The 13244-nt window shown below is 40.7% G+C and overlaps 1 protein-coding gene across 5 annotated transcripts in view; it reads right to left on the bottom strand.

Annotated features, from left to right (window-relative positions):
- Positions 1–13244, bottom strand: part of DPP6 (dipeptidyl peptidase like 6) — a 565250-nt gene that overhangs the window by 147641 nt on the left and 404365 nt on the right. For all 5 annotated transcript variants that reach the window (XM_074868891.1, XM_074868920.1, XM_074868910.1 and 2 more), the window contains exon 4: positions 1195–1289. In XM_074868891.1, coding sequence (XP_074724992.1) covers positions 1195–1289 — 95 coding nt within the window. The remainder of the gene's footprint in view (positions 1–1194; positions 1290–13244) is intronic.

Raw genomic sequence — 13244 nt, forward strand, 5'->3', positions numbered from 1 at the left:
TGGATGGGGCTTTGAGCAACCTGGTCCATGGCAGGGGGGTTGGGACTGGATCTTTAAGGTCCCTTCCAACCCAAACCATTCTATGATTCTACAATTTTATGATTCTATGTAGCAAAGGTTGATGGTTAAATGGCAGCATGTAAAGTTTAAGGTTGGGTCCTGCAATAATAATTCAGTGATAAATTATTTGTCTCATTAAAAAAGAATTAATACTGTACTTGAGTCAGATAGTGCAAAATAAAATCAACCTGGAATGTGGTCTTATAGTTTTATTGTAGATTTACTTTTAGCTTTTGGGTTTCTAAAGCTGTTTTCTGCAGATCTTGGGTCATTAAGATAAGTCTCTGTTAGCCATCCTCTGCTTTTGTAGCTTTGCAATGATACAGTACCACAAAAACACCTCAAGTTAGTCAAAATTTCTTGTTTTCACTAACAGGTACTGCATAACTGACAATTTACCAGGACAAAGTGATTCATATCTCATTGGCGGAGTAAATACAAGTGTATTTTACTTCAGAAATTAACTTCTTGCAGGAAATACTGAAAACACTCTGACATTTAATGTACTAACTTCTGCGACAATGCTGGCTTCATCTACTACAAAAACCAATGCTGCAAAACATTTTCATCATTATAAATAATACTCTGTATCAGCTGTGAATTTATTTTCTTTTCATTCATTTTAATAACCACCTACTTCTTTTCCTAATAATTTCTTAGGGTTTCTCTCATATGCAACTCCACTTCCATTCATCAACACTATTCATTAACAACACTGAAATTACATTTCAACCATTAGGCAAGAAAAATCAGCAAATGCACAAATTAAAAAATAAGTATTTGCACGGAGGAACATGAAGAATGCTACCAACAGACAGTAAATTATATCAATTGTTTTTTCTATGAAGCACAGAAAGATGAGAATTATGCATCTTTCAATTATATATGATATGCAAGACTAGCTTCAAATATCTATATGGTACTTTTCTGTAGTATGAAAGAAACTGAGCTTGCAGAATAATAACAAAAGCTGGAGTTCAATTTCACATTATCAGTCATTGCGTAGCCCATAGTATTACTGCTGTATTGCTTTTCCTTGACAATACATGAAGTTGAAACTCAAGTCATTTTCTGCTTTACTGATCCAACTGCAAGAGAACTGAAATTCTGCTACTCATTATAGAAAATACTTACAATTTTTTTGTTTTCTATTAATATTGTTGAATTGTTAGTTTCGACATTCCTCAGAATCACTGTGCCGTTCTGGTTTCTATAAATGAATTCATTATCTGCAAGAAGGAAAAGAAAAGAACATTAAGGAAATCTGAAATTGTCTGTTTGCGTAGAACCTAATTATTGATTTGAACCAAAAGTACTGCTGGGAACTTCCCTCTAAAGAACACGCTGCTGTGATGTTAAAGTGGCTTCCAGGATAGTAATTAAACAACATGTTTTATGTTTTTCACATGTTTATTCTGCCACACTTTTCCAGAGCTGAATGCAAGAGGATGACCTGTTTTGAATGTACATACACAACTTGCTATATTGTTAGTGTAGGAAAAAAACAGGTCGAAAAACATTCCTTATGTTTAAAGGTTTCCATGATCCTCAGTCTCTGTAGGAGTTTAATAAGCCAGGTGCTTAGAAAGTCTCTGAAAGTTAAAGGCAAATCACCCTCTACCAAAGCAGATTCTGGAACCTATTATTGTGCAGGTCTTACAACTCTGCCATTTGTCCTGCAAACTTATACCAGAAGGAGGCGCGTGCAAAGAAATTGCCATTTTCACATGGAACACGACTAATCAGCTTGTCCCTACTGCACTTTGGGACTACTCCAGCACTCAGGACGTCTGGACAAGGACAAGAATCCCCTCCAGTAGCTGTTGCACAGGCAGGCGATAGTCTCCAGCTCTCAAAGCTCAAAATCTACTTGACAGAAAGGCTGGGGTAGACATATGAAAGAAAGTCCAAATGAAGGTTGGATGGCAGGTCAAAGGTTCAGGATGAAAAACATTACAACAATAAAGGGTTGTCATCCTGTCAGATGTCATAAACTGAAGTTCAAGTCTGATCAGTGCTTATGTGCACTGCCCCACAGATAAAACATAAAACATACATCTCAAGCACACTGCCATTAAAAGATTCAGCACCTTTTCTTGACACAGGAGTAGGGTTAGTGTTTTTTTGCAACCTGGCTAAACTAAGATTGAGAACTGATGGATCCTACCGAGCTTCTGCCTTCAGTTTCCGTTAGGGAAACAATTCATCATTGCCTACCTTTACTATGACTACCCCAGTGTGGTTACCATGGTGCAACCCACAAATGTTAGAGACATGTGAATGGTTAAACGTTATGCACAGGTTGTCCTAGGATGAGTCAAAGGTGAATTTAAATCCCACAGGATTCATACAAGCACAAACCCAACTCATTGTAACCACAGAAAGATGTGCACTGCCTGGCTCTGGGTAACCGGGACAACACTGGGTCCAGAGACCCACTTCTTTCAAAACTTTGGTGTACAGACCTAGCATACTCTTCCTTATCCATGTTTCAGTCGCCTTTTATTTCTAAACTGGTGATGACAATCCTCATCACAGTCATTAACCATCTTTGTAAAATGCTCTGAGAGTGCAGACGAAAAGCTTCTACACTCTACCTATTACTATCAATAAAAAGTCATCTCCTACATGTTACAGTTTTATATGTAAGCATAGGAAAAAGAAATCTTTTCTAAGATTGGGATGAATCAGATTCTGTGAGGCCAAACTGTCGCTGCAATACAGATTATGCTTGCCAAACATCAAGATTTTTGAGTTGAGATTCTCAGTGTGCAAATCACAGCAGCAGCCCTTCAGACTCACAGGCAAAGTTCTTGAAGCATCTCTTTCTTTAAATTGTGGAATAAATTTTATCAACACCTTCGATCCTGAATAAAAAATGCACGATCTGAATTAGATTAAGATTTGCATTTGAGACCAGAGTAATGAAGAGAGTTCCTGTTTGGGTTTGACAGTATTAAAATTTTGTCATTACTTCTGGAGTGTTGTCCAAGGGCATGGCATTTTCATAAGCATTTCTGATTATATTCAGGACTTTAAAATATTGCTTCATACAATTTATGACTGAAAAAACTAAGATTTATAAACCTGGGAAAGAACTGATTAAACAGAACTAGGACAGAAGTCAAAAAAGTCATAAGCAGCATGCAGAAGATAAATAATGAATGCTCATTCCTTGTCTTTTCCAAAATAAATATTGGGAGGCACTAAATGACACCAGCCAGTGACAGGTACACACAGAAAGTAAACAGCCTGTGGAAGTCACAGTCCCAGAGTAGAGCAAATGCCAGGACTGCATGTGGGTCCAAACAAGAATTAGAAAAATATAAGAAAAATCCATCAAAGATTATGGGTCTTGAGGGGAAATGCTTTTCAGAAAGCCCTTGAATCTGTGATTGTCAGGGACTAGGATATCCTGAGTTACCGTCTTGCGAAATTCACCCGCTTTTTAAAGTCCTCCCTAAGCATTTGCTCTTGTCCTGGGCCAGACAACAGAAGAGACGATCTCTGAGGTCTGATTCAGCACTGACTTACTTATAATTTTAACCTCCAGCTTCTGTGTCCAGATCCTTGAGAAATGCCTTCATCCGAACAATTTAGGAAATGATACAACAAAAGGTACTAATGCTTCCTCGCCTTTATATCCTTAGGCCATTAACGCTGAAGCATCATTTGTTGTATTAGGAAAGTATACAGCACAAATTTTTATTTTCAGGTATTCCAGAAATAACAGGAATAACTAAACTGAGAGGCAGAATATTACCTAATTATCAGACATTTTGAAAAAGATTACTGCTTTAATAATCACCTTATGTCAATAACACAGAATGTTTTCCAATTACATACCAAGTTCTAGACAGAAAAATCACATTTTAAATATGGCCAGCAAAGCATTTGGATAATTGTAAGACTCTCAGGATATTTCCTAATTACAGAAAAAACTAGCAATGAAACTCAGCTCAAAGTTCAGTACACAGGTAAAGTAGCTTATTAATCTAATGAGTCTGTGGGGCTGTTAATATTTGGTAGCTGTTTCTTGAGCATTGCATGAACTGATGGAAGTTACATTACAGCCCATAATGACATTGCTACTAAACTTTTATTGCTCCCTATGCTCCAAAACAACATAACATTTTAATAAACTGTGAAACTTCAAGATGATTATGTAAAAGTTGCTCCATAGTTGGAAGTAGAAAATGAAAGACTTTCCCATTATTTGTTAAAGTGTAACAAGTTTAAAATCAGGTGCTAATCTGCTGCATGTACTTCTGGTATGAATACAGAAGAATAAATGAAGCAGCGCTGGTATGTTAGGGCTGTAAATCTTGCTATTATATTCAATACAAGCCATCAACACAGCGTCTGAATTAATGAACAGAAAATTGGTCTGCTTAAGAGAACAACAAATTGATCTGCATTGTATTCCAAGCAAAACACTGTGAGGTTGAGTTGGTCTGTAAGTCGTATTATCTTAGTCCTCAAAAGAATCAATGAATAATATTCCTGGACTTCTGTTTTGAAATGTGTGATTTGTTCCAGTGCAAGAGCATTTATTTAAATGGGACATACCTCAATCAAAGACAAAAAGCAATGCAGCAACCTCTGTCTGTAATGAATTCTGTCCAGCGAGCTGATGAGAATTTGCAGCCTGATTTATAGTTGTCACCACAGCTGATAAAGGTCATCACTGAATCTCATTTTTTATACTTGCCTTTCTTTGGGGTTGCTGTTCAGTGTAAATGATGCTGAAAATTGTAACTTTCAGGCATAAAGCCATTTATTCTATTTCTTCAACATCAGAGTTCACTTCGCCAGCTCCTCCCCTTCTTTTAACTTCCAGGAAATTGTCTGGTTGATAGAATATATTGCGTCTGTGAGTGTAGACACAGATATGTAGTCACGCTTACAAAAGTGACTGATTACAAAAAGCAGTGATTACTAGAAATAATGGAGCAGCCTTGGTGCTGTACAGAGTCAACATAGAGGAATGGAGGAGCCTTGGCAGAAATTTTTAAAAACCTGATAAGCAGAACAGGTGAAATCAGAAAACCCAAGACCAATGATATACTTGCAGTGTCAGAGTTTTCCAGCTTCTTTGTGCACAGCTTTTTTAATTCAGTCCAGAAATATGCACGCAGAGAAAACAGATCTAATGACAGAGAGCTCAGGTCCCTTGCAGTCGCTGAGCCCTCACCAGAAACAGCACACATGTGGATTCACTTAGCCGGGCAGCTCTGCCCTCTGGCCTCTTGTTTAGGGTGAAACAAGATAAAATGATGGGATTTTTCTTAAGAGAATAATGCATTATGCACTGTGGCCCCAATGCAGGTTTTGCATTTTCAGGCATGCTACCTGGCCAACCCTGTCCAAGGTTTTACCATCATAAAAGGCATGGGGTCTCTGGAAACTTGCCCACTGGTGCTGCTGTGATGCTGAACCTGGAACTGGCAGTTGAAACTCTGGAGAAAGATCATGAGGCCATCACAAATGTCATTTGGGACCCCGAATCATCAGCTCAATATGAAGAGGCAGCCTAAAGAGCCAACGAAATGCCGGACACCATCAAGAGAGCAAGACAGCATGGTTCATTTGCCATGATATGAAACAAGGGAGCACAAAAATTCATGGACAACTGATAAACTGACAAATATTAAAGGAAATAGGTGGGATATATCATCTATCATCCCTAATGCAGGGCTGCCTCATTATGGACCTCTAAAAGGAGCCGGGCTCAAGTACAACATAGCATCAGCTATTGTTGCGGTTAGACAGCCAACACTGGGCTCTTGTCTGAGTCAACACAGCTTTTTACATTGCTATGTGTCAGACTGGGCACGAGGCTAAATAGCTCATCACAGTGGACAAGAAGGTCTGGGACAATTTTGCCGCTAGAAGGAGTAAGTTTGAGTGCTGGCGGTGCAAAGAAGCTGAAGGAATTACATCCACTTACAGGAACACAGATTTGCATTAGCATCAGTGCTCATGAATTTATTGCTGTACAGCTTCTCTGACGAGACTAAGTAAGTACACACTATCAGAGAGACTGGTTTATAACAGCAGGACCTACATGCTTTTGAGGAGAATTTTCATTATTTGTCTGAGATTATGGAAAGCAGAAAGCAGAACTATGTGATTAACGATGGGAAAGAATGAGAATTTAAACCCAGATGTAAAAAATAATTTTTAATGAAATAGTAATTTTCTATCAGTTTAGCAACTGATGAATGAAAAACAGAGGGAAAAAAGTTATAAAATTCACATGCAGCAAGTCAGTAGTAAGAGTTAATGAAAGGCAGAAGGCAGTATCAGGACTGTTAGGACAGCTCCACTCATTTAGAGCCACAGACTCAAAGGAAAAGGCAACTTGTCAAGTACTGTAGTTTCAGATCAACAGACGTGAAAGATAATTGAATGAGTCTCAGTCTGATGAAAGTCAGCATCAGGGGAATTACTGTTCTCAATCCCTAAGATTAAGGGAGATTGGTGAATAAAAGAAATTTAAATCCTGAAGTTGTTCTGAACCATTTCAGATAAATGAGCCTCCAGATACCAGCATGACCGACAAGGCTGGCAAACAGATTATGCTGTGTCAAGAGAGCAGAAGGCAGCACGCCCTGTGAGACCCTGCATCGCTCCCTGGGGACCGAGGTCACATTGCACCAGGCCACGTGCACTGCTGAGATGGAGCTCTGTGCTGGCACAGCGAACGTCACGGGGCCACCAAGAGAGGACTGGAACTCTTCTGTTATTTCTCATCCCTGCTGCTGTAGGAAGGTCCTTGCTAGACCTGACCTCGGGCATGACCCACAGCAGCTGGCAGGCAGTTTGCATCTGATGGGCTTTACAGTGGGGTTAGAAACCCGGAAAGAGTCCTCTGAGCTTTCCAGAAGTGAAAACACCATATCCTATTCAATCTGATGAAGCCAGTTACTGCAGCTGGAAACAAGTCAAGAGCCTGATGTTATCACCTTCTCTCTTCCAAAAAAAGAAAAGCTGTTGTGGAGTTTTTAATGACCCAAAGCAGTCAGAATTTTAGAATTTTATCTTACATCTGAAGGATGAGCCTTCCACCAGCCCTGCAGCACTGTCCACTGCAGTGCAGGGCATCACTCAGCCAGGCTGACACCCCTTTGCTGATGCAATGGCAGTGCCTGAATCAGCTGAGGGTTTCTTGGAGTCCTCCCAGGCAGGTATCGATCAGACACAACTGGTTAGCACTTACCAGCTAACAAGATAACGGGCAGGAAGGTTGCAACAGTAGGACAGGTGTTTTTTCAGTCAGAGTTGGTATTTTTAGACTGTCAATGGCATGTACTACAATCATATTCATTTGGAAAAATACATGAAGATGAGGCAGTGGAATTAAAATTTTAAAAATTCTTCTGCTTCTTTAGCATCCCAGCAAGTTTTCTGAAGGGCCAAGTGTGCCCCAGCACAGTGGATGGAGACTAGAGGTGAGGAAAAGAGTGGGTGTGCTGCTCGGGTGGGCTTGGGCATGCCACAGCCCTCACCCCCAGCACACACACACTGAGGCCAAAGAGAAGGGTCTGCCTCTAGAAAGCAGACCTGCAGCACACAGGAAGAAAAATACTTGCTTTAGCAATTACCCACATTTGCAGGATTGGGAGAGGCTGCCAGTTCACACTGAAATACAATATGTCTCTGTTGGAACAGCATCATGACTGAACCGGGTACCCGGGCAGGCTGCGGGCTCAGCAGCAGGGAGTGTTCACCGCTGTGACTACCAGCATTCACCCCCGCAAGCCAGCCCACACGCTGCAGAGCCCTGAGGGGAGAGACCAGCCCATCACAGACAGGCAAAGCACAAGGCATACACGTTGAGTACAGTCATCCACGCAGCTCACGTGAGCATCTCTCATGGAAAGGAAACTGGGGGGACTTAGGATTTCCTGTAAAAAAATGCTTTCTGAGCAAGACAGGGGAGGAAATAGGACAAGCTGAGGTTAACAGGCTGCTGTGCGTGGGGCCAAGACCTTAAAAAAAACCTTAATCCTGCCAGATGCAGCAGAAGCACAGACTTGCTATCTTCAGACACTGGTTTTGAGAGAGAGAACCTGAGGCTTTGAGAAATAGTGGAAGCAGAGAGCAAAATGACAGAACAGGGTAAATTCACAGAGGAAATAAAAACTGTGAGAAAAAAATGACTAACATTAACAAGAAGCATCAAAGAAGAGGAAGAAGATTGAGCATGATATGAGCAGGCAGAAGGATGAGCACAGACAGGCTTAGAGAAATACTTATTTTACTTTGCTTTCATGAAAGGGGAAACTGTATCTTATTTAGTAGGCCTGCGGGATTACTGACCCACTGAGGACAATATCTGCCTAACTGGAGTTACATACCTTTGCATGACAATGAAAATGATCCTCCCAGGACCTGCACTCCCTGGGCAGGTATGGTTTACTCCTCAGAAAAGCATAGGGAATAGATGTTCAAGAAATGCTAGGACCATGCATGCTCACTAACTGCTGTAAAATGTAACCACGTAGAACATAGCGCAAAATAGAAGCACAGCTAGCCCCCAGTGGAAGCCTTTTCAGGTGTCCAGACAGGTGTAATCCCAAATTCAGGTGGAAAAGAAAGCCATTGTGATGATGCATTTAATACTATGATCTGTTGTTCTTTCAAGACATACCACAGTGCATCTATTTGATATTTATAGCATGTACCCAGAAACAACTGAATCTGAAATTCCCTCCCCAAAGCAGAAGCCAAGTTTGTTTTGATACTGAGCTGCTTCCCAGAGAGAAAATGCAGGGAAGGCTTCCCATTCCCTGTCCCCTAGTGCTGCAGTAGGCTGCCTCTGGGATAACAGAGAGAGTGGGAGGCAAGGATCATGACTGATGAACAGCAAAGAAACCCCATTTCCATATCCACAGCTTCACCCCACCCTCAGTGAGAGCTGGCCATTAGGACAGTCCCTGTAGACCTTGGCACTTTGTTACTCATCAAAGCCCCCTGCCACCACCCTGCCTTTTGTCTTCAATCCACCTGCCCCCACCAGCAACTCCTTGCTCTTCAGCCTTGATACTCTGCAATGCAGAAACAAGTAAGAGTCTGTTATACTTCATGATGCTGATGCAAGGGAGCAACAGGGGACGGAGAACAGCTTGCCTTTAACAACATCGCTACAGCCTTTAATTCCAGGAGACAACTGAAATCCCATTTTTATCTTTCTGGCATTATGGGTCATTATCCTTTTACTGTTTCTAGCATTTTTTTTCAGATGAGAGGCTGAAAGGAAAACTTCTTTAAATAGGTGATTTACCATAATTTAGCTAAATGCTGTATAACACATTGCACTGGTACATTAAGTAAGTGCAACATCATAGAATGTGCTTTATTATGCAATAAGTGGTTTTAATTGCTCATCACCTCAATGCAGTTGCACTTGGTGCACCAATATGGCACTTTTACAGTAGTACCAGTAAAATAAAACACAATTATAGCTCAGGAAAATTCCCATATCAACGTGCATCTCTAGCACGCTTGTAAATTAATTTGACAAAAGCTTGAAGAAGGCTGAATCCTGGGAAAACTTAAAACTATAAAAATCAGTAATGCCAGTCTGTTTCTATTTTTTGTCTAATCCCATATCTTTCAAGATCCAAACTAAAAAAAAAAGCTTATTCAGTCTCATTGAGAGAAGACCTCAACACCAAGCCTGAAATCCAGGCAGAGCACACCTTTGAAATTTCAGTCCCAAATTTGAAACTAGGGACAATTCTGCTGCTGCCTCTCATTTGCGAGACTGAACTCTGCTTCAAAGAGCCCAAATCTGGGAACTCTGTAGGCTCAGATCATGGCTTACTGGCACAGGCATGAAAAGCTGAAGTCTGTGTGAGAAACAGAGAACTCGTTTTAACTTCAAATAACTCCTCTTCCCTGCTTCTACCTGCTATTATAATACATGGAGGGGGGGAAAGAGAGACACTAGAATCAGGAAAAAAATGAGTAAGAAATCCTCTGGAGTAAATCCATTTTGACTCCATATAGGGCAAATCAACACAATTACAAAACTGCTGCAAAATCCTAACAACAACAGTGAAAATGTACATGTTGTTGCTTGCTGCCCTCAGTTTATTTCTCTGTAATGACTGACAGCAGCACGGGGACGTTGCACCACACTGAGCTGACTTTGGTATATTCCAGAGCTGAGAAATCTTCCTCAAAAATTCTCTACCACCTACTTTTCCTGTTCAGTTGTGCTTATGCCTGCCATATGCTCTTCAAACCCTAGATGTTATAGCAGGAAAAGTGTTGATGACCCCTAGGTTACCCATGTCCAGACAGCTGGAGATACTAGATCACACTCATCCCTTTGATTCCCTGCCAGAAACTTCCCACATTCAGCACAGGCCAAAAGCAATTTAACCCTAAACAACTAATTTCCCAGGAAATGGTCTCTGATGCCTTTATCCACACCCCTCGTATTTTTTATGGTCTCACCACGCATCTGAACAGCAAAACAAAGTGCAGACAACAGGTAGCGTCTATCAGTTTATCCCAGCTCCGCAATGTGACTGACATGGGTGGCGCAGCCCCAAATACACAGTGGCACAGATTTTACTGGGAGTACAAAACCTCCAGGGCTTTTGCCACAGTAGCTGCTAGCTCATATGAGAGCCAAAGCTACCATTCTTGCTTGGTCGTCCCCACCTTGCCTGCTCCATGCAGGTACACTCGCTCCAAGCACTCTCTGGTTGTCCCCCGGGCCAGAGCAGCATCGGCCAGTGACCTCTCTCTTCCCTGCCAAATGCACTGGATCTAATCTGCCTCACTTAGCTTGGCTTCACACAGGCGAGTGCAGAACCCGAAGTGTTACACGTAAATGTAATAATCCATTTGACACTGAGAAGAAAAGGAATCCATTAATAAATTTTCATTGTGAACACATAGCTTGCTTTCTTAATTCCTCTGTGCATTTCCTTGCCTCCTTCTCTTTGCCCCCAACCAAATTACACTTGTTAGTGTCCATGATGAAGAGAACGAAAAAGTGGGTTTTTTTCCTTTTCATTATTATTATCATGGGCAGAATACTGGAATCTCAGGACAGACTGAATGACATCTTTGTATATTAACAAGCATATTTGCTGTGTATACAGCTCTGGATAAAGTTTTAATTATCTTTGTGTGCAGTATTTCACGATCCCTTTTACACTACTCCACCATTTCAGACGTGTCTGGCAAGGTATGACTGTGCTGAAGTTTCACTGTAAAAGGGGTCTGGCAGAGCCATGGCCATCACCCTGACTTCAGGTTTTTGAAAATCAATGCAGATAAGACATGAAGTCCAACATACTACACATTTTGGTTACTGGTGTGTGATTACTGGTTTTGGACTGGTCACAAGAGGGCACCATATTACAGAGCCGATGGAAACACTTTCAACACTTGCAAAGCACCATTAATAAATAATTGGATGCGATGCTGGGCAGTGGGCCTGGCAAGGAACATTACTTGGAGGAGAACAGAGGCTCCCTGCACCCAACTGCAAGGGAACTGCTATCGGAGGAGCAGTTTGCAATTATACATACAATCCCATTGGTTTTAAACTGATAAGGAAATGAAAAAATCAGTGTCAGCTTAGTAAATACCTTTCTCTTAACATCTCAGATTGGTTTGCCTGCAGTGACTGGGGCAGCTCTGCAGGGAGCCCCATACCAAACCCCACAAATGATCCCTGAATTTCTTATTTCATTTGTTCTAATGTTTATTTCTCTCTCTACCAAGGAACCAATATCATTCATAATTTACTGTCTTGGGTGATGTTGGTCTTGAATCAGCAGTGGTTTGCTGCTAAAAGGGCAAACATGCTGATGCAGGTGCTGAAGCAAAAGAGCCAATATGAACAATGCAGTGGATGAAAATTAAGTGCAATGGATGAAAAATGGTTACAACCAAAAGAATGACTGGTCCTTTCTTGAATCCTGGTCACCCTTTTGTCCAAAAATATCTTCTCAATGGGTTAATAACTTTCAGCAGATGGGATTAAAACCAAATAATGCCCTTATTCAATAAGAAGAACTTGACTTATTGAAATTTTTCTTTATTTTCTATCCTTACATAATTTCTTTGTTACTCAGGGCAATTCTTTTTACTGTGCATTTCCATGCTTCTGCCATGGCCTTTATCCTTCTCTGGACCATGTCTATTCCCACTACAATCTATCTTTTTGGGATGGAGCAACGTAAACTCACTGTAGTGAACAAGGTGATAATGTCCCTCAAACTGGATAAAAACATGCTATTTTCAGTATTGTTCTCTCCTGAATATAGTCCAATATTGTTTCCCCTGAAAAAGTTGACTGAAACAGAAAATTGATTATATGTTCTGTTTCCTGCCCTAGCAGAAAGCAAGGAAATATAAAATACAGAATTCTAAAAAACCCTCTCCTGTTTTTCATACTTATACTATTCTGCCTAGACAGTTTAGCCATATTAGACATTCTGTGCCCATTAGGGAAAAAAAATCAGGAATATTACAATTACTGGTATATAATTCTACTTATAAAAATATCTTCCTTTGTGAGGTATTAAAAATAGAAAAGAAATAAAAAATAAATGTTAAAGGTTAATTTGCTTTAAGGACCTATTTTATGCATGCTACTGAGTTCGGTATCAGCTAAATGCTTCAAGACAAAAGGTAATAGTAAGCTCTCACAAATGTCGCCCCTGAAATTGAAACCCAGAAGAAGGAAAATACAGAACACATGGAATAAATATCTATATGTACACATATACTCTTGGTGATATTTTAAAAAAGGTTTAGGACATTTTTTATGTCACAGTTCACAGCCTGCACTCCCACTGGGAAGGAGAATAAGGAAGTAAAAGATACCTTCAAATTTTTAATAAGGCTCCTGGCTGATGCACAGGTCTTCCAAGAAATATGTCTTGTAAAATGAGTCAGTCCATCAACTGAAGCAATAATAAACAGCAGTGAAAACAGCTTCACGTGGCCCAGCATATGTGCATTAACCCCATTATGGTGTGGATGGGCCAGCTCAGCCCTCGCTGGCTCCGCTCCCTGCTGATACTGCCAGCCGGCTGAGCACCACTGCCAGCTGCAGGAGCAGGGTTTGGGTACGGGCTCTTGTCCACTAGGAAATAGGACAATTGACTGCTGAGCAGAGAATAAATGTTTATTAGGGTGATAATAAA

The sequence above is a fragment of the Strix uralensis genome, chromosome 1 (genome assembly GCF_047716275.1).
Source record: "Strix uralensis isolate ZFMK-TIS-50842 chromosome 1, bStrUra1, whole genome shotgun sequence".
Lineage (NCBI taxonomy): Eukaryota > Metazoa > Chordata > Aves > Strigiformes > Strigidae > Strix > Strix uralensis.